General features: G+C 33.9%; 2 protein-coding genes across 2 annotated transcripts; one reads left to right on the top strand and one right to left on the bottom strand.

Moving 5' to 3' along the window:
- Positions 1-1234: 1234 nt before the first annotated feature.
- Positions 1235-5151, top strand: LOC143612910 (leucine-rich repeat receptor-like serine/threonine-protein kinase RGI4). Its single transcript, XM_077086768.1, has 2 exons — positions 1235-4052; positions 4697-5151. The coding sequence occupies exons 1-2, from the start codon at positions 1235-1237 to the stop codon at positions 5149-5151; spliced, it is 3273 nt and encodes a 1090-aa protein (XP_076942883.1).
- A 2305-nt stretch (positions 5152-7456) lies between these two features.
- Positions 7457-20081, bottom strand: LOC143612911 (kinesin-like protein KIN-14F). Its single transcript, XM_077086769.1, has 17 exons — positions 19918-20081; positions 15929-16092; positions 14706-14840; positions 13298-13657; positions 12847-12915; positions 12523-12747; positions 12094-12175; positions 11841-11936; positions 11579-11758; positions 11381-11487; positions 11108-11286; positions 10517-10681; positions 10156-10409; positions 9829-9992; positions 9537-9707; positions 8488-9098; positions 7457-7670 (listed from the first exon to the last, which is right to left on the bottom strand). Exons 1-17 carry the CDS (start codon positions 20063-20065, stop codon positions 7550-7552), a joined length of 3231 nt encoding a protein of 1076 aa, XP_076942884.1. The 5' UTR covers positions 20066-20081; the 3' UTR covers positions 7457-7549.
- Between the last annotated feature and the right edge of the window lie 557 nt (positions 20082-20638).

The raw sequence follows: 20638 nt of genomic DNA on the forward strand, positions 1-20638 counted from the left end.
ACCGAACGGTTTCGAAGAAATCCAAAAATCGTAGTTTTGGTTTTAGTCCAAACCCGTACTGAACCATACCACACACACCTCGTTCACGTTGAACAAAAATTAAACTTTATGGAAATTTAAATGGAAATTATATAGGAATTTGAGAATTGAAGTAAAAAACATAGTGGGGGTCATTGAACTACATGTCTATTGCTGACATTTACTTCCCATGGAAACTATGCAAGAAAAGATACCAAACCCCTACATTAACATGCATAAAGCTAAGTGCCAGAATACCTTTAATTTTCATGACATAAAAGGTAAAAAAAATTACACACATATCCACCTTTTAGTAACTTTCATAACATTTAATAAAGGTACATCACATTTGGTGTAAATTTTAATAATAGAAAAGTTACTCTTTATAATGTATTAAACGGTTTTCCAAAAATTAACCTCAACTTATAACTTTTTTTTAACAATAGTCGCCGATTAATCCCTATTCAGCCAAAACTGAAAACTTATATATAAACTTTAGTGTGTGTGTGTAATGTATATTTGAAAAGTAACATGTATATTGCAATCCAATTAATCCCAATAATCGTTAGTCCCTACCTCGCCGTCCAACTAACGCCTAACGAGTTCTACAACGTAAAAACTAATTCATAAGCAACATTGGTTATCAAAATAGTAAGATATATCAACAACCATTTAGAACAAAATTCTAAACTTATTGATTTTGGTGGACGATCATGTTTGTCTTAACCATTAACACTACTAGAAAACAGGTTAATTTGCGATAACAGTTCATAGCCACAATTTTCCGAAAAAGCAGGTTTGTGATAAGAAAAAAAAGCCGTGAAAAATCTAGTTTCTGACAATTTTGCTACAATTTTTGCTACATATTTACGACAAATATCGGTTATCTTAATAATTGTAAACGAACGACCATAAACAAACATTTTTAACATAAAGAAACACCCGCACCACGTGTTAACCAATATAAACTATATACTAACTTTTCAATTTGTGTACAAGCCTAACATGCTACACACACCACTTTATAATACAAAATCATTAAAAGATAGAGTAAGTTGTAATTTAAATATTGGATAGTAAAGAAAACAAAACATATAAAAACACAAGTGCAATGTGATCTAGATCTCTTCTTCCACAATCCTTCTATATACAAAACATACCTCAACAATCCCCATAAACACACAACTCTTCTCTTCTCTTCAATCCAATAGCACCAATGCATGCACCCTTAAGAAACCCTAATAATAATATTATTATTATCACCATTACTTCAATCCTCTTCTTCATCTTCACATTCCCAAATCTTTCTTATGCCATTGAGACACAAGGCCAAGCTCTTATCCAATGGAAGACCACTTTAACCACTCCAACAAATGTTTTAAACTCATGGAACCCATTAGACTCAACCCCATGCAATTGGGTTGGTATTACATGCAACTCAAATTCCGATGTTGTAAGTATTCATTTAAATAATATGAATATTCATGGGCCATTGCCTTCCAACCTACACTCATTAAATTATTTAAATTCAATAACCCTTTCGTCCTCGAATCTCACTGGGAACATCCCGAAGGAGTTCGGGGACTTTCTTGAGCTTACGGAAATTGATATTTCCGATAACTCGATTACTGGATCAATCCCGAGCGAAATTTGTAGGTTGTCAAAGCTCGAAACGTTTGCGGTTAGCACGAATGCTATCGAAGGTGAGATCCCGGGTTCGATTGGGAATCTTTCGAGTCTTAAGAACTTGATTCTCTACGATAATCAGTTGTCCGGTGAGATTCCTACGAGTATTGGCAAATTAAGGAATCTTGAAGTGATTCGGGCGGGCGGGAACAAGAATTTGAAAGGAGAGATCCCGGAGGAAATCGGGAATTGTAGTAATTTAGTTACGTTAGGGCTGGCGGAAACCAGCATTTCTGGCCAGCTTCCCAAAAGCATCGGGAAGCTGGCACGGGTCCAGACAATAGCAATCTACACATCACTATTGTCTGGACCAATTCCCGACGAGCTCGGGAACTGTTCCAATTTAAGGAATATTTATTTGTACCAGAACTCGATTTCCGGGTCAATCCCGAGCTCACTCGGGAACCTCAAAAGGCTAGAAAGCTTATTACTGTGGCAAAATATTTTAGTCGGGTCAATTCCGAGTGAGCTCGGGACCTGTCCCGAGCTCATAACAATTGACTTATCCGAAAACTCGTTAACCGGAAACATTCCAACAAGTTTTGGGACCCTGGCCTACCTCCAGGAGCTGCAACTATCCGTCAATAAATTAACCGGTGAAATTCCGGATTCGCTCACGAAATGTGTTTCGATTACTCATTTCGAAATCGACAACAATCAACTCGCCGGCGAGGTTCCGAAATCCATCGGAAACTTACAAAACATGTCCATATTTTTTGCATGGAATAATAATATTACTGGCAACATTCCAACATCTTTGTATAAATGTCACAATTTGCAAGCAATTGATCTTTCATATAACCAACTGTACGGATCAATCCCAAGACAGTTATTTTCCCTCCAAAATCTAACCAAATTGTTGTTGATTTCCAACGGGTTAACGGGTTTTATCCCGCGGGAGATTGGAGGCTGCAAGAGCTTGTATCGATTGCGAGTTAACAATAACCGACTTTCGGGTATCATTCCATTGGAAATTGGGAGTTTAAAGAGCTTAAACTTTGTTGATTTGAGTAACAATAAGCTCGTCGGATCGATTCCAACAACCCTTTCAGGTTGTCGGAATCTTGAGTTTCTTGATGCGCATTCAAACGCGTTATCTGGTGGGTTCTTGGGTCAATTTCCTTCAAGTTTAAAGTTTTTAGACGTGTCTGATAATGGGCTCACGGGCCCGTTGGGCTCGGGTATCGGGTCGTTGACCGAGTTGACTAAACTTAATTTGGGGAAGAATGGGTTTTCGGGCGAGTTTCCGCCCGAGATTCGGTTTTGTAAGAAGCTACAAATGTTGGATGTTGGGGATAATGGGTTTTCGGGTGAGATACCGAAAGCGTTCGGTCAGATTCCGTCGTTGGAAATCGCTTTGAATCTAAGTTGCAGTCAGTTTACCGGCGAACTCCCGCTGGAGTTCGCCGGGCTGAGCAAGCTAGCAAGTCTAGATCTCTCCCAGAATAAGTTATCCGGGGAGTTAACCATTCTCACAAGGCTTCAAAACCTAGTATCGTTAAATGTGTCCGGTAACGACTTCACTGGGAAGTTACCGGACACTCCATTTTTCTGGAACCTTCCAGCTTCTGACCTCGTTGGAAACCGTAACCTTTACGTTTCTAATGCAGTCGTGAACCCAGCTGACAAACTGGGGTCCACTGGCCATGCCAGATCATCAGCCAGACTGGCAATGTCAATCCTAGTCAGCATTTGCGCGGTCCTCACCCTTCTTGGAATCTACATTTTGGTCAGAACCCGTTTAGAAAAAAGAGAAATACTAAACGAAAAATGGGAAGTTACATTTTTCCAAAAAATGGACGTTTACATCGACGAAATCGTTCATTGTTTAACGTCAGCGAACGTTATCGGGACCGGTAGCTCGGGAGTCGTGTATAAAGTGACGACTGTAAAAGGTGAAACATTTGCTGTTAAAAAAATGTGGGCAGGGGACGAATCGGGCCCATTTAGGTCTGAAATCGAGACGTTGGGCTCGATTCGACATAAAAACATTGTTAGATTGTTGGGGTGGGCTTCTAACCAAAGGGTTAAACTTATGTTTTATGATTATTATTGTAATGGAAGCTTGAGTTCATTACTACATGGTATTGGAAAACATAAAGTAGAATGGGAGACTAGATATGAAGTTGTACTAAATGTGGCTCATGCTCTTGCTTATTTACACCATGATTGTGTGCCATCAATTGTGCATGGTGATGTGAAGGCTATGAATGTGTTATTGGACCAAAAGTTGCAACCTTTTCTTGGGGATTTTGGGCTTGCAAGACTTGTTACAAAGGATGGAAGTGATGGGTTGGGTCGAGCCCGCAGACCGCAGTTAGCGGGTTCTTATGGATATATGGCGCCCGGTAATAAACCCTTTATTTTTTTTAGTGTGTAAATTTATGATATGACACGAACCTATCATGAACAGTGTAGGTTTGAGTTTAATCTAAATGGATACAGGTCAAACCCATGAGCATGCTTAGGTAAACGGGTTCGAGTTGACCTGACAGGTTCACGGGGTGGAATGCTTAACTCATTAACTTTTTTGTGTTTTTCGGTCTTACTTAAATAAGTTGGGCGGGTTTTTTATATCAAAATTTACAAATGAAAATAGAAACTTATATCAGCTTTATAATTAAAACGTATTTTTTAATATATTTGTATTTTTTGTTTATAAATTTTATATTTAAAGTATCTCTACGCATAATTAATTCGGGTGAAATGGGCTGTGTTTGTGTCAAACAACAAATATTTATGCCGCGTTTAGGTTCTTGTGTCTAACATGATTTTTTGGTTGGTGTTGGATTTGACTTGTGAATTCACAAAAACGACCCGCTTGTCACCCTTTTACTTCTTGCCTTTTTAGTTTATGTCAACTTTAGCTGATATTGTTACTTATATACAGGTCGATTTTGAGTTATATTTTACCAAATAGCGATGTATCTTACCACATTAGGTTGTTTTAACTATTGTTGCTAACCGGGTATATGTTTTATATTTTAATCAGAGCATGCGTCGGCTCGATGTATCACCGAAAAAAGTGATGTATACAGTTTTGGAGTAGTCCTATTAGAGGTATTAACTGGAAGACATCCACTAGATCCAACTCTACCTGGTGGTGCACACTTGGTTCAATGGGTACGAGACCACCTACACGCCAAAAAGGACCCGATCGACACCCTTGATCACAACCTCAAAGGACGTGCCAATCCTCAAATGCACGAAATGCTCCAAACACTTGCGGTTTCATTTCTTTGTGTGAGCCCACGGCCCAATGACCGCCCAACCATGACCGATGTGGTTACAATGCTCAAAGAGATCCGACATGATGATTCTGTGATACCAGACGCCAATCTAAAAGGGAAACTTTTGGCTAATCCTCCGTCCCCGCCTCCTACAACACAGATGGTTTTACAAGGCTCTTCGAATTGCTCATACGCGTTCTCTGATGGATCCGTCTAACTTTTAGATGTTTGTTTTAGATAACCAACTTACTTTGTACTAGAAAAAAAAATTAAAAGTATATTAACTTTCAAAAAAAAAATTGTACTATGTTTTTAGAAGTTTATAATAAGTACATATTTTAGGTTCTTCTAATATTTTTGTACAAGTATATGTTTGGATGTATATATTATTATTATTATTAGAAGTTAATGCAAAATGATCTGGATATCCACATCAGTCACACTTCAAGGCATATTAGCACATGGGCCCAAGGCTCCTATCACATGCCCATGTGACCTTTACAGGTTACAGCAATGCAATAAAGTTATGTACACACACATGAATCACATGACATCTACATACATAATACATGTATGTATATAACTAAAGTTATATGCACAAATGACATATACATCATACATGCATGCATGTATATACTATATAGTTTATGATTCTTTAGCCACATGAATATGGGTTGAGTGTGGATTAATAACATTAATAATTATTGTTATAAGTTAAGAGGTTTAAGTTAAATATGATTTTTGTGTATGACTTTGGAATATCAGGATTTATTATTAATCTATATAAAAATGTTTGTTTTGATTCTTTAAAACACATAAATTAAACACGCATATTTGGTTGTCATGATAGAAGACAGTATTGGAGCTTTATACACCATCATGGATCTTTACACACCATCTTTCGCTTATGTGGCTGGTATTGGGCAATACAGGCCGTATAGGACCTAAGTTGTTGAAGACCTACGCGGTTTGTATAAGGCTATACGGGCCGTACAAGACCTGAAAGATTTACAAGCCGCAAGAAGCTCGAACGTACAAATAAAGAAAATGGACATACATCGAGCTAAAAGCCTTTACAAACTGCTTAAATAAGAAAATTAACGAAATTAAACTTGCACAATTTCTCCCACCCCAAACCCGCATGTTTTCCCTACGCTTCAACCAAAGGGAGCCGTCTTGATGCCATTCACCAAATTTACCATCGAGAATGGTTTGTTATTAAAAATCATACCATTTCAGGCTCTCTAAAACATCCAACACGTAACTAACGAAATGAGGGCTGTAAATGAACCGAACGAACACGAACAAGGTTTTGTTCATGTTCGTTCGTTAAGAAAATAATGTGTTCACGAACGGTTCACGAACACTTACCGCATGAGATTTTATGTTCGTGTTCGTTCATTAAGGAAATTAATGTGTTCACGAACGGTTCACGAACACAATCGAACACAAATAAAATCGACAGAACCTAGAGTTGAGACCGATATATTCATCAATGTGAAAAATGAAAGCCTATAAACGAATAGAATGAACACGAACAAGGGCATGCTTGTGCTCGTTCATTTAACTTTAAAAGAACACAGACACTTAATCGAACAAATATTTATGTTCATATTTGTTTGTTTAAATGGGCATTTGTATTCGTTTGTTTAAAATCTAAACGAACATAACTGAACAAAGATAAACAAAAATGTATGAACAAATGTAAATGAACACAAATATAAACGAACTTAAATGAACACAAATTAACAAATATAAAACCTTTAAGCAGATGACCTATCCATATAATATTTAATTATTTTCTATTAATACATAAACGAACATAAATAAACAGACATAAACGAACGTTCATGAACAAAAATCAACGAATGGAACATGTGTTCATGTTCGTTCGTTTAATTAAATGAGCACAAATTTTTTGTTCATGTTCGTTCGTTTATTAAATAAACAAACATAAACGAACTTCCCGTCGAACGGTTCACGAATAGTTCACCGAACGTTCGGTTCGTTCACAGGCCTAAACGAAATTGCTTGGATTGCTTCCCGCTCCTTGTTATTCTTATGTTTATTTGGATACTCCAATATGTCCCTCACGATGCCAAAGTTATCGGGCATGGGTAATTTAATCCAATCGTGAATAATCGACCAAACCCAATTAGCCACCCGACAATGAACCATAAGATGCTCCGACGACTCTGGAAACATATTACACAACCCACACGTATTGTTTCCAACGTTAATACCTAGTGTTAATAGTGCAACTTTTGTAGCAATCCGATCAAGAAGTATCTCGTTAACATGTCATTTTACTATTTTACCCTTTTACTTGACTACCATAATAAGTTCCAAATAAATATCATAGAAGAGTAAAACATACTTCAAACTTTGTTGATGATACATCAAATTACAAATGTAATAATATAGGAAAATAAATTACAAATGTGGCATGCTTTATAAAAACAAACTAGAGAGATTCTCATGCTGCAAATCTCCTCTTGGCGGTATCTGCGATGGTAGTCGAAAAAAATCAAGGGCTATGCAATACAAAAAAACTAAAAACAATAACGAAAATGAATGTGAAAATAAACAAGTGTGTATGTAGGACGTTTGATCGCTCAAGGTTGAACCATGAATTTTCCTCGAGGAGTAGAACGACTCCTTATAAACTTAGGAACCGAGGCATTGCTACCTTCGTTCGCATTCTTTGAGGATTTATTTTCATTTCTTCCAGGTTCCCTGTAGTAGACAAACATAGGGGTCAGGTGGGTTAAATTCGGTGTAAACGAGTTGGGCTGCACGTGAGCTACTCGAGCTCCGCTCGCTAAAACTTGAACCAAGCCAACTTAAACGAGCTCGAGCCCGAGGTTGAGCATTTATTGAGGCTCATCTAATAAACGGGCTCGAGCAGCTAGCCAGCCTAAACGGGCCTATTATTTATAAAAGTTTTATTTAATATATTTATATAACAGCTATTATTATATACAAAACTATGATAAAGATAATCAAATAATATATATTATATTATATATATATAATTTATAATTATAAATTTTTAGATAAAATAATAAAATAATTAATAAATAATAAAAGAGCCGACCTCAAACTTGAGAAATAAAACGTTAAACAAGCCAAGCCCAAGCCCTCTTAAGTTAAACGAGCCGAGCTCGAGCCCAAACGAACTCAGGTTTGGCTCAACTTGTTACACTTAAGTTTTGTTTCTTCATTTTTGTTTGTATCCTTGTGCTTAATGGGCTCTGGCTACTTGCGGGAGTTCCTTTGGGTTTTTCTTTTTTTAATATAATTTGGCCTTTTAAAAAAATGCCTAAAAATGTTATACTATTGCAAAAATAATCTAATTTTTGGAATAAAATAATGGGCAAAACTCGGAAAACTATGGACTTCTATTTGACCAAAAATACTCTTAGGGTAACTTTTGATATGTTTTGACACTTTGACTTGCTATCGATAAAACACAATAACCCGCATAAGCCCAGTTATATAAAAACGGGTCAAAAGCGACACCTTTAAGGCTCTAAATTATTAATTAAAGTACCTGATTTCCACAGTATGCAAATTTCTTGAAGAGCTTCGTTGCAGCTTTTTAGGCCCAACTGGAATATGCAACCTAACCGAACAATGCTCACTTTCTGGCTCCGAAAAATCGCTTCTTTGACCTTCTTCAACAGTTTGACCAGCATCCATATCAGAAAACACTGTCTGCTTAACTGAGTGTTGACTTTTTGCTTTGACCTGACTATTCTTGACCTTAAGCATTTGCTTAAACTGTTCTTCTTCTTGCTCTTGATTATTAACTTTCCTAGAACTAACTCTTGTATGATTATGTAATGCCTCAGAAAAGTTATCTTGTGAACTTAAATACCCTTTTTTGTTATCGGTGGAGGGTAAATTCGGTAATGTGGCTAGAGACCTGTTGACGAAAGCCCGTGTAGGATATTGTGGTTTTGTGATCGGAGGGTTAGTGATTGTGTCGGGCTTAATCTTGGTTTTTATGACGTCCCCTCTATCGGTAGATATTGATTTTCTTAAAGGAGGAGATGGTGATCTTTCTTCAGCTAGTAGGGGCATTTTGGGAATATAATCTTTGTCTGTGAACTTCAAAGGGAAGCGAGCCCGCCTTTGCCTACCAGATGAACAGCTTCTAACCTGCTATGAATATATAAAAAAAAGAACTTAATATTAAACAACCGAAACGAAACATAACAATATTAACATTTAAAATTATGGGAGGTGATGTGCACAACAACAAAAACGTAGCGTAAAGGGTAAAACGGTCAAAAAAATAATATTTCGATGGTGTACAGTGTACACATCAGAAAAGATGATGGGTTGCATTTTGCTTCAAATGGGCCAGATAAAAAATAGCTGAAAAAGTAACGGGTCAAACGGGTTGAAAGTCAACCTAAAGTCTGTTTCCAGTGCATCCTTCCCAAATCATTTATTTAAAGATTTACATTTTCAGAACAATACCTGTTTCCCTTAATTATTAATAAAATGGTTTAAAATATGAAGAAAAATGTTTGAAAGGTCAACCCGACCCGGCTTGTTTTGACCCATATTGTAAAAATAACCTCTAGGACCAACCTCGGGAAGCTTATTATCATCAACAAAGCTCTGACTATTATCGGGTCTCAAATTGTTTGTATGATTAAATCTTGGCATGCGAACGGGTGAAACAGCAACTCTTGCATTCCCACTTCTTAACTGCTCCAGCTCAGCCTCTTTTTTCTCCAACAATAGCTTCATATTGGATATCTGAGTGAACAAAGAAAACAGGTCGTAAAAACACGATTTTTTTAGCAAGTTAAAACATGATAATCATACCACCAACTTAAGTATGCTGATATAAAAGAATAGATAAAAGCGAATGTTAAACCTCTTCTTTCATCTCTCTGATTTCACCGGTTTCTTTATTAGATTTAGCAGCACCTAATTCTATTGAGGCAACCCTTTCAGCAAACTTTAAGGTGCTAATTGTCTCTCCAAGTGCATTACTCTCGGGATTTATATGCACGAACATAAGCGTTTTAGCATGCCCGCCTACAAAGACGAATAAATAACAAGTTAAATATGTTACAAAACAATACGGTTATCATCTAAATATAATTGTATGCATAAAAAATAGACTTTGGACGTCTTCGATCCCATAAAACACAACCTGAATCTACTCGTTTAAATAAGTAGACTGAAAGTAAACTCTTACCCAAAGAATCTTGCAACACTTGAGTAAGTTTACTATTTCTGTAAGGAATGTGCGTGCTCTTCTGCGCAAGAGCCGAAATGACATCTCCGAGTGCAGACAGGGATTTATTAATATGTTGAGCTTCTTTTAGTCGGTCTCCAGTGGCCTCCGATTTGTCCACGCGCTCACTGCCAGCTAGATCTACTAAATGAAGGCAACCCTTTAAGGTTGATCCAGAAACTAGTTCTTTTCCTCGGATATGAACCGTTAGAACACTGTCAGGATATTAAGAAACTTATTAAACTCGATATTTTTGAGATGCAAACAAATGGGTCTAAAATGTCAGATGTGATTCTGTAAAATAAAAGAAAACGCACATTACCTATGTGAACGGCTACTTCGTTCGTTTAAAGCAGTAGCGCCAACTGCACGATTTCTTTGGCCAATTTTCATTAGATCAAGAACATCTTGAGTGCATTTAACAGAAACTAAAGATGCATCAGGCACATTGAGACCGTTTAGTTGGGAATTATTTCGTATATCCAATGTTTTAGTTGTCAAGGTGTAGCAGGGGGCAATTTAGTAAATTCACAAGAAGATGCACTTGCATCGGTCTAAAGAAGCATTTTATCACATTATGAGATATAAATATAGTAAACTTGACGGGTCGGGTGCCGTTTCAAATTGGGTTACTTTATGTCCAAATTTTTTGTGCCAACTCAAAACACTTTTTGTCCAAAAAACTTAGAACTCCATAAATAATTAGCGTGCTAAATACGATTATATTATAATTTTTTAAGTAAAAAACTAATGATTTGAATAAAAATATTACGCGTTTATGCTTTATAAATACATTTTGGACAACTTGCAACCCATTTGACCCGTTAGAGAAAAATAATAATAAGCATTAATAAATAAGTAGTGGTAGTAGTAGTAGTAGTAGTAGTAGTAGTAGTAGTAGTAGTAAGGATATCTTCTGTTGGAGCCATCAACCACCAAGAGATCTCTCACTTGTTCATTATAAATTTCAATCATTTGAACTCCAACTTCATACTTTATAAAATCCTTCCTTGTTTCCGTTAACTGAAACAGATCTCGTAGGGCCCGGTAGTTCACGCCCCACGTTTCCTTTGTTGTTATGTCAGGGCCACTCTACACTTATGAAAAAGATAATATGTTAGTGTCAGTCTCATGTAAATGCAAAAAACATGAAAATGTTAACAAACTTAACCGATTATTATCTTACCATTGTGTATGTCTTCCCTGAGCCAGTCTGGCCATATGCAAAGATACACACATTATAGCCATCAAGCACAGATCTAACCAATGGCTGTGTATCTACATATATTTGCTCTGCATTTAAGTTGGAAATACATTAAAAGTCATATTTGGCCATTTTTATGTAAGTTGAATATGCATTAGAATATAATGATGATTAACTTACCTTGAGTTGTTTTTCCTCCAAAAACCTTATTAAACGCGAACATTTTCCTAGAATCTTTGCCTTGCTTATTACGGTTAACAATCATAATATTTCCATTTTCTCCTATGTAATCAACCGTTGATTGTTCATCAGATTGCTCAGGCTGAAATGGTTTCACTCTGCAGTATACTCTTATTGCTCCTGCAATAAAAAAAATGGCCTGTTTACTTATAAATGCTTGAGATTGTAACCTCTAATGATGACTAAGAACAAAATAACTGACCTTTTAAATCTTGAACTTGATTGTAAAGCTGTCGGTTTTCTTCCAAAACCTTGTGGTATGAAGAAGATGCCACTTCAAGATCCTTAGTGTGATGCACTGAGAAAGATAAAAATGTTAGTTTTTCCTGGTCTTAAGAATAAAAATGTAGTAGCTTTAAAATAATAATAATAATAATAATAATAATAATAATAATAATAATAATAATAATCTATTATAATAATAATGATATGTAGAAAGTAGTCGAAGAACGCACCAAGTTTCTTAAGTTCTTGTTCCCAAGCTAAATGAGCTTGTTGGACTTCTAGTTTTGTCAAATGAAAGCTAGCTTTTAACTCCTGTGAAACATTCAAGACATATATTTGATGGCACATAATAAGATAAAAATCCAAACTACAACTTTAATCCCGCAATTACGTGAAAACTGCAGATTTTATCCAAACCAAATTCAGTTGCAGTGTTAGTCCAAATAGTTTATATCACATCATGAAGTCCCTCCTTCATTAATATTGACAATTTTCATACTTTTTGTTTAGCTAAACGAATTGAAAATGTTTTAAGGGCATTTTCGTCTTTTTGCCTTCCAACACTCGTTTTCTTCAACATCATTTTCATGTACTTAAAGTTTTTTTTTTTTGTAAAAAATCCAAAATGAAAATCCAATAATACCAAGAGTGACATTTACCTCAAGTTGCTTTTGTTGAAAATCCAATATATTTGTATTCTCACATGAGTAATCAATATTATTCCACATGCTTTTACTCTTGCCACCACATATGCAAAACTTTGAGAAATCATTTGATACAAAACCAGATCTTTGGTCTATATATTTCGAAATGGCTTCTAGAAATTCATGCTTCAGTAACGGTTTGCAGTTACTCTTTAACATGTTCTTCAAAAAACTACCAAGCTGAAAAATCAGAAAGTGATCCATTTAGTGATTAATTTATATTTGATAATCAAGATTTTGGTTTCAATGCAAAATGCAAATAAACTTTTTGCATATTACCTGATTTCCCTGAGAAATAAGCAGTCCCGAGAGATCTTTAACGGCCTTCTTGAGTACTATATCGATAACCTATAATAAATTACCAAACAAATTAACATTATCCAAGAAAATTATTACAAAGCAACAGAAATAACCGTTTTCAACCTATTTGGTTAAGAAGTGGGTTGACTCCTATTATTTTTATCGCTAACGGGTCAAACACAAAAAAATAAATATGTTGGTTAAAAACGGAACATTGAAAGTCGCCCAAAGTGTAATAATCCATAGAACTCCTAACTTTAGTAGACTATAACTTATACTTCAAATTCTTTTTCATGAAAATGGGCCCTTGAATACTAGTGCCTTGTCATATGTATTTCAGGTCAACCTGAACTGACCCGTAGCAAAAATTGACGATAGAGACGTTTAAAATAAATATGGAACAAACAAATACATAATGAAGCTTACCTACCATTGAATTCAAAGGGAAATCATCAAGTTCATTAGTCTCGGTTAGATACACTTGTAAAAGCCCGATACCAAAACGGTCAAACAGGAAACTAAATGCAGTCAACACTTTCGATTCTTCAACAGCTACTTCACTTGATAAATGTAAATACTCCAGTAATTCTTCAAACTGTGACGACTCGGACTCGTCTAAAGATTCATCAGCACTTTCACTGCCAATTAAAGAAGAAGGTGATCCTTTTGGGAAGGATGTGATTCTCACGGTCCCACCGTATTTCCATACACCAACCCCGCCTGATTCCCGCCACTCGTGATAACCTTTTAAACATAAAATGCAGTCTACAACTTTGCCAGATGACCCGCCCTGCAAACACCACCAAAGTTTGTTAATTTAGTTATAAAGATATTTTAAATAGGTCAAGTAAACAAGAATATTTCAAATGGCTTGAAAGTCACTCAAAAGTTTATATTTGATGCATACAGTCTCCTAAATTATATTTGTCCAAAGATTTAACTTAAGATAGTAATATCTTGTTTTTGTAATCATATTTACACATTAACTATGAGTGATGACCAACATTTTCTTTATTCAATAGGTAGTTTATACCTTTTGATACTTAATTATACAAGCTGGTTGCATTATTTAAATTAAAGTACATTGTAAAAGTATAAGTTACAACTAGAATAGGAATCCTTTGCAACTAGGGGTGTAAACGAGCCGAGCTGCTCGTGAGCTACTCGTTAAAAACTCAAATCTAGCCGAGCTTAAACAAGCCCAAGCATCACATGTCGAGCTCAAGCCGGCTCCCAAGACTAAACAAGCTTTAATTTATATAATTTTTATTAATGTATCTCTCTATATATATAAACTTATGATTAAAGAATAATTAAAAGATACATATTATGTTATATATAAAAACTATAATTATAAACATATATGTAAATAATTATAAAAATATATAAATAAAATAATCAAATAATTAAAAAAATAATAAGCAATCCCAGCCTGAGCCTAGCTCGAACTTGACAAATTACTCACGAACCGAGCTCGAGCTCGAGCTTTAGAAATACAACTCTAAATGAGCCGAGCTCGAGCTTTAAAAATACAACACCTAAACGAGCCAAGCTTGAGTCTTCTTAAGTTAAAACGAGCTCAGCTCGAGCCCAAACGAGCTCGGGTCAGCTCGGCTCGTTTACACCCCTAACTACATCATGAGTAGTTTGTCAAGCTCGGGCTTGGCTTGGGCTGAGATTGTTTATCATTTATTAATTATTTGATTATCTTATTTATATATTTTTATGTGCAAAGATTAAAATATGTAATTAAATTACAAGTTTTGTGTTATTAAATACAAGGAAGAATTCAAGAACATAATAAAAGACAGAAATAACAAATTAAAAGACAAACAAACCTTTTCAAGATCAGAAACCTCAAAGGTAAGAAGCTTCATTCTCCCAACAGCAACTAAAAAATTCCTCATATTCTCAAAATACTGTATTGCTGTTTGGGCTGCCCCCTCTGTATCTATTACTGGAATCTCCACCACCTTAACAATTCCACCAAACCATCAACAAATAATAATAATAATAATAATAATAATAATAATAATAATAATAATAATAATAATAATATGTTCATATGTTGTTACTTTATTTCAAAGATTTAAAAAAAAAAGAGTTGCATTAAGTGTACTAATAATAATAATAATAATAATTAGTATTATTATTATTATAATAAATAATAATAATTACTTAACTATTATCTGTTAATAATAATGTAACAAAAAAAATGAGAGTAACTGATAGGGGTGAGCAGAAAACCGAATTAACCGAATCGAAACGAACAAAATGAAAAGACCGAACCAAAAAAAACCGAACCAAAGCATTAACCGATGGTTAATTTTTTAGTTTTTTGAAAAACCGATTTTTCGGTTTAGGTTCGGTTATCCATTTTAAAAAAACCGAACCGAACCGATTAACCTGACACGGTATGAATCAACGGTTTTACAAAATTCTAATGTGTATGGTCAACAATTTGAGACTTTGATTGAAAAGTTGGAGAACATAGAAATTGGTAATAATGTTTATTTACGACGTGTTTTGACTGTTCAATATTTACTTAAATATTAATACAATTGTACGCGTTTTTTTAGATGTTATGACCGGAAACAAAACTCCAAAAGACACTACCATTGACGGTGATGAAGATTATGAAGATGATGACGATTGGGTCTAAACACTTTGAAGATGACTAAGATAATGAATGAAGATTCAAACCAAACTTTTAGTGTTTTTTTATTAAGAACTTTGTTTATTTTGTTTAATTTTAAATTCTACTACTCAAGAAACTTTGTATTTGTTTGGTTCCACGTAACACGTGCCTATTTTTGTATTTTGAATTCAATATATATGTGATAATCTATTTTTGTGATTTTTTTTGCAACGTCTACATGCAATACAAAAACCGAAAATAACCGAAACCGAAAATAACCGAAAACCGAATAACCGAATAACCGAAGAACTGAAAACCGATTGGTTGGTATTATAAAATAACCGATGGCTTTGGTTTCGGTTTGGGTTTCACCCAATAACCGAACCGAACCGAACCGAGCCGTGCTCACCCCTAGTAACTGACCTTTGGTATTGCACCAGGGTTGACTTTGTTGAGGACATTGCAGAGGATGAGACCGTTGCGAAGTGACTGACAGAAGTGTTCCTCGGACGGTTCGGTTGGTAACAGTTCTGCTGCACCCTGGTCCATTTGTCTTAGCCATTCTGCTGCTTGGTTCCTCCTTGCAGCTGTAACAGATGTTCACAGATTTTGAATATAACTAGTATACAAAGATTTGCATTGGACTCTTTAACGGTATAACTAGTTTTAGCTCAAATAATTTAAAACTCATAATCTTTACATTAAAAACCAAGTCTTGGCTGCGACAAATGTTAAACAGACTGGTAGATTTATTTTGGAACGGTCAGCAATGCCCGGTCATCCGGGTACACACACTCATGGGCAAAAGGCCACCTTCACCCGTGATTGCAGACAGCCTGAAGGTCACTGTAGTAAAACCCCGCATGGCAATTTGTCAACGAGACTCAAACTAGCAACTTCCGATAAAAGCCATTGGGCTACCATTGGTTACAATAATAAAAGGTTAAAAGGTCACGGAAATGGTTAGCCCGTTGATGTGTTAACGGGAAGGCGTGACCGGTTTTTTTTTGTCTTTTTTAATAGCTTTTATCTTTTTTTTTTCAGCAACCTTGTAATTCTTTTTTAGTTTGCAGTTTCTTTCGTCTGTTTCGTTGATGTCATAGGGGTTCTACATAGAAGTGATAGTTTTCGTGATATGTTTGTCTTCGCGTTAAGGTTTTGGTTCTTTTCAAATATTTCAAGCATGTTAATATTTTTCATGATTTAATGCGTCACAACGGGCACGGGTGAAGATCTTTGCTTATAATAAGTAAAAATTGCATATAAGATAAAATCATGAAATAATAATATTATTCATTGGTAACTCTCAAATTTTAATAAAGCTCTAAAATGTTATAGTATTATGGTGTTTTTATAAATCATTAAACTGAATAAAACATTCGTTATCATTTAATAATTTTGTTCCGTTTATGGTTAAATGTAAAGAAATAATCATGAACGGGAAAGTTAATGTACAAATTAAATTAACTTGCTATACAAGTAGTGTAATTATGTAATTACATCGTAGTGTAATTACAATATGTTATAATTAAACTACACTATGTTGTATATATAATTAAACCACTTGATTTGCATAGTTAGCACGTTAATATAATTTGTATTTGATCCAGACCCTAATCATGAAATAGTAATATTATTTTAACGGTAATATGAAATAATAACTCACATTTTTTTATATTTTAGAAAAATAATCACAATATAAGATTAAGAACTATTATATATATGTCACTTTTTTACCAATAACATATACTTTCAATATACATTTATTTTATATTGATAATAATAATAATGGCTATGTATCTTACTTTTTTTTTAAAGAAAAATATAATGAGGCCATTAGGGTGAATGTGTACGATTTCAAAGTCTAGTATTGGGCCTCTTGATGGATATCACAAACGGCCAGGCCTCACGGGAGTGTCGGGAGCTGAACAAGATAATTCAAGACTTTTTTTATAAGCAAAAACCCTACGTTGTCAATATGGGCCTGGCCATTATTTTCCAAAGAAATTGTGAACCAACAAAAATCAACTTTTGTAATTTGATAGTCATTCTTGTCTTGAGAAGGCCCATAAATGTGTTTCAAATTTGTGATTATCCAATATTAATTAGAAGCTTGGTTCCGATAATTTTATGATAAAAAAAATTAGTTTTAAATTTTATTACAAAATCTTAAATATATATATCAAAATCTTTAAAATCTCTTTGGTTGTTCCCTAAATTCTCTTAAGCCAACAGATTGCTTTATTTGTAAATTGAGACTTCTCATGCTTTTGACCCGAATTCACAGGTTTGGCTCACACCAAACCCAGATAGTCCTTAAACGAGTTATAATATCTCATTAAACTACAAACTAATCTCACTAAATATTTGATACTAAAATCCTATAAAATAGGGATTTACTAAAAATTAAAATCCGATTTTTTTTAAATATTATTTATGATTATTATTTAAAAAAAAAAACGCGTCATGGTCTCACTAAACCCATATAGCTTTTAAACTGGGTTATAACATCTCATTTATCTTTGAAACTATTTCATCATCAAATATTATTAACTTCGTTACAATAAATAAAATTAAAAACAAAAATATATATATATATATATATTATAAACGAATAACTTAAAACAACCCCATAATACTGGGAGTATATGTATATGTATATGTAGTTCACACGGATGTAAATGTTACTACATTGGATTCTTGTTACACAAAAGCTATTTAAAGAAGCAATCAAATCAACAATATGGTGGGCTGTTTGACATCACACCAGAGATTTTTTTATAAAAAATGTATAAAATAGTTAGCATTTTAATTTAGTCAATCCATTATACAAAAATAACAAATAAAATAAGGTAAAAGTAAACGAGTCTAAATGTGATAACGATTACGATTTTCTACTAAAAAACAAGCATCGCGGCGATAAGATCACAAGTTTGCATCACACAACCCTCTATAACGATAATTCTTGAAAGACAAACTTAAAATTATGTTCATTTTGAAAGGGGGTTGGCTTGACTTTTAGTAGGTTTGACTTTGCTATTCAAAAGGGGGTTGTGGCGCAGCTTTATTATAATCATTTTGAGTTTAATAAAAGTTGATTGAGTTTGGTTTTGAATAAATTACGTTAACATAAAGATGTCTATAAAATTAAAAATATTACCGTTCATATATTTACATTTAGTATCATGATAATGATTAGCTGTCCATTAAAAGAGACAAACTTTTTCTTTTAGATTTATTCTGGGCCGGGTCTAACGGGTATTTTCCTCTAAATGTTAACATTCGACTTTATTAAAGCAACGATCATTATGAAAATTGGTCCTCTTAAGCATTAAGCATCATCTAATCAAGTGTGTTTTGCTACTTTAATACAAAGAGTGCTTAGTGATGGGCCTGGGTTGGGCCCACTATAAGAATGATCACCCTCTAACTCATTATGCGTACCCATTCTTTTACCATTGTTATGTTACTTATGTTATATGAATTTTATTGTTTATATGTTTAATAGCATAAACATGTATAATGCTTTAATAGAATATGTATATATGCATTCAAATAAAATCCTATTAATACTTAATTTTATTAAAATTAAACCTCAAACCAATTGACACTCAAGTTCATTCTAGTCGATTTATATAATAAATAGGAATCGTGTAGTTTTCAGCATACTATTGATTATGTTTATAAGCGTCCCTCTTAGATATTATTTGAAGATATTACAAACAACTATTGCATAAATTTTATGTAACTAGAGAAAATTAAGAACACTAAATCTTAATTAAATTTGCTTATATAAAACCTGCACTTTTTTAATCCCTCTCAAAAGAAAAAAATAATGTAATTTTATTTTTTTTATTTATTTATTCTGTTTTTTTTTTAATGTAATTTTAATAAATGAGAAAAAAATGAATGACTACATTTTTCATGATTTTTATAGCTACATAAATACATTATATGCCATAATTATAAAAAGATAAATAATATTTAAAACTGACAAGATCTATGATTTTCTGCTTATATATATATTTTAATATCCGTCCAAGAATTTTGTTTTATATAAGCAACAAGAACGATTAAAAACAAAAAGAAATTTAAGTTTCCTGTTATCATCGATCTAAAGTATTAAATTATTAATATATTTTAAACAAATTATTGACAGGCTCTGCATTTTTTATGATTTCCACAATGCCAATTCAGATATGCAGAAAGATAATTGCAAAATAATAATAGTAATAATAATAAGGGGCAAGTTTATTGTATAAATGACGCTTAACGTACAAATTCTTAAATATAAGTTGTGTAATTATTAACACAGATTGCGTGCTTATGTTATAAGTTGCATAACCTTTTATTGCGTAATTTATACGCGTAATTTATTTACTTCATGCGTAAATAAATAAATAAATACTTACCAGCTTCTTCAGCTTTTCGCTGTGCTAACTCACGATCATCAATAAACTCTTCATTGCCATTTGTAAACGAATTTAGGGCTTTAAGTCCTCTTGAATTCTTGCTAGGTGTGTTTAATATCACCAGATTTGAACTAATTTCTTGTGGCATTATATCCGCCTGCACACCGAAACTTCAAATTACAAAGATTAAGAGAAGTAGGGTATAAATGAGCCAGCAGAAAAGGCTTGAATATCAAGCTTATATATAAGTTTGCTTAGTAAACGAGCCTGAACTCAAGCCTGCTTGGGAACCTAAAAATGAGCATATTCTTTATATCATTTCATTTAATATTTATTTATTTAATAATCACTATTATATATAAAAATTATAATAAAAACTACTAAATAATATATACTTGCTATATAAATTTATACTTTAAACATATATATATATATATATAATTATTTTATTATATATAATAATTACAAACTTTGGTGCCGCTAAGTGCCGATTGGGGCACCGTATTGGTTCTTGGATTTTTTTTTGTTTTAGTTTCACCATGACAACATAACGGAACCCGAATTAATTCTCATACACTCACTGCATTTTGTTTTAATTTCGGTACCATAACCATCACAATCAACCGAATTTGCGTAGACTCACCGCCTCAACCTCCGGAATCGGCAATGCTCGGATCTTCCCAACGCCCGAGTGTTACCGACTGACGCCACTCAATTGATC

Source organism: Bidens hawaiensis, unplaced genomic scaffold (assembly GCF_021521415.1).
Source record: "Bidens hawaiensis isolate Kalapana, Puna unplaced genomic scaffold, B.hawaiensis_p1.1 tig00036023_1, whole genome shotgun sequence".
Classification (NCBI taxonomy): Eukaryota; Viridiplantae; Streptophyta; class Magnoliopsida; order Asterales; family Asteraceae; genus Bidens; species Bidens hawaiensis.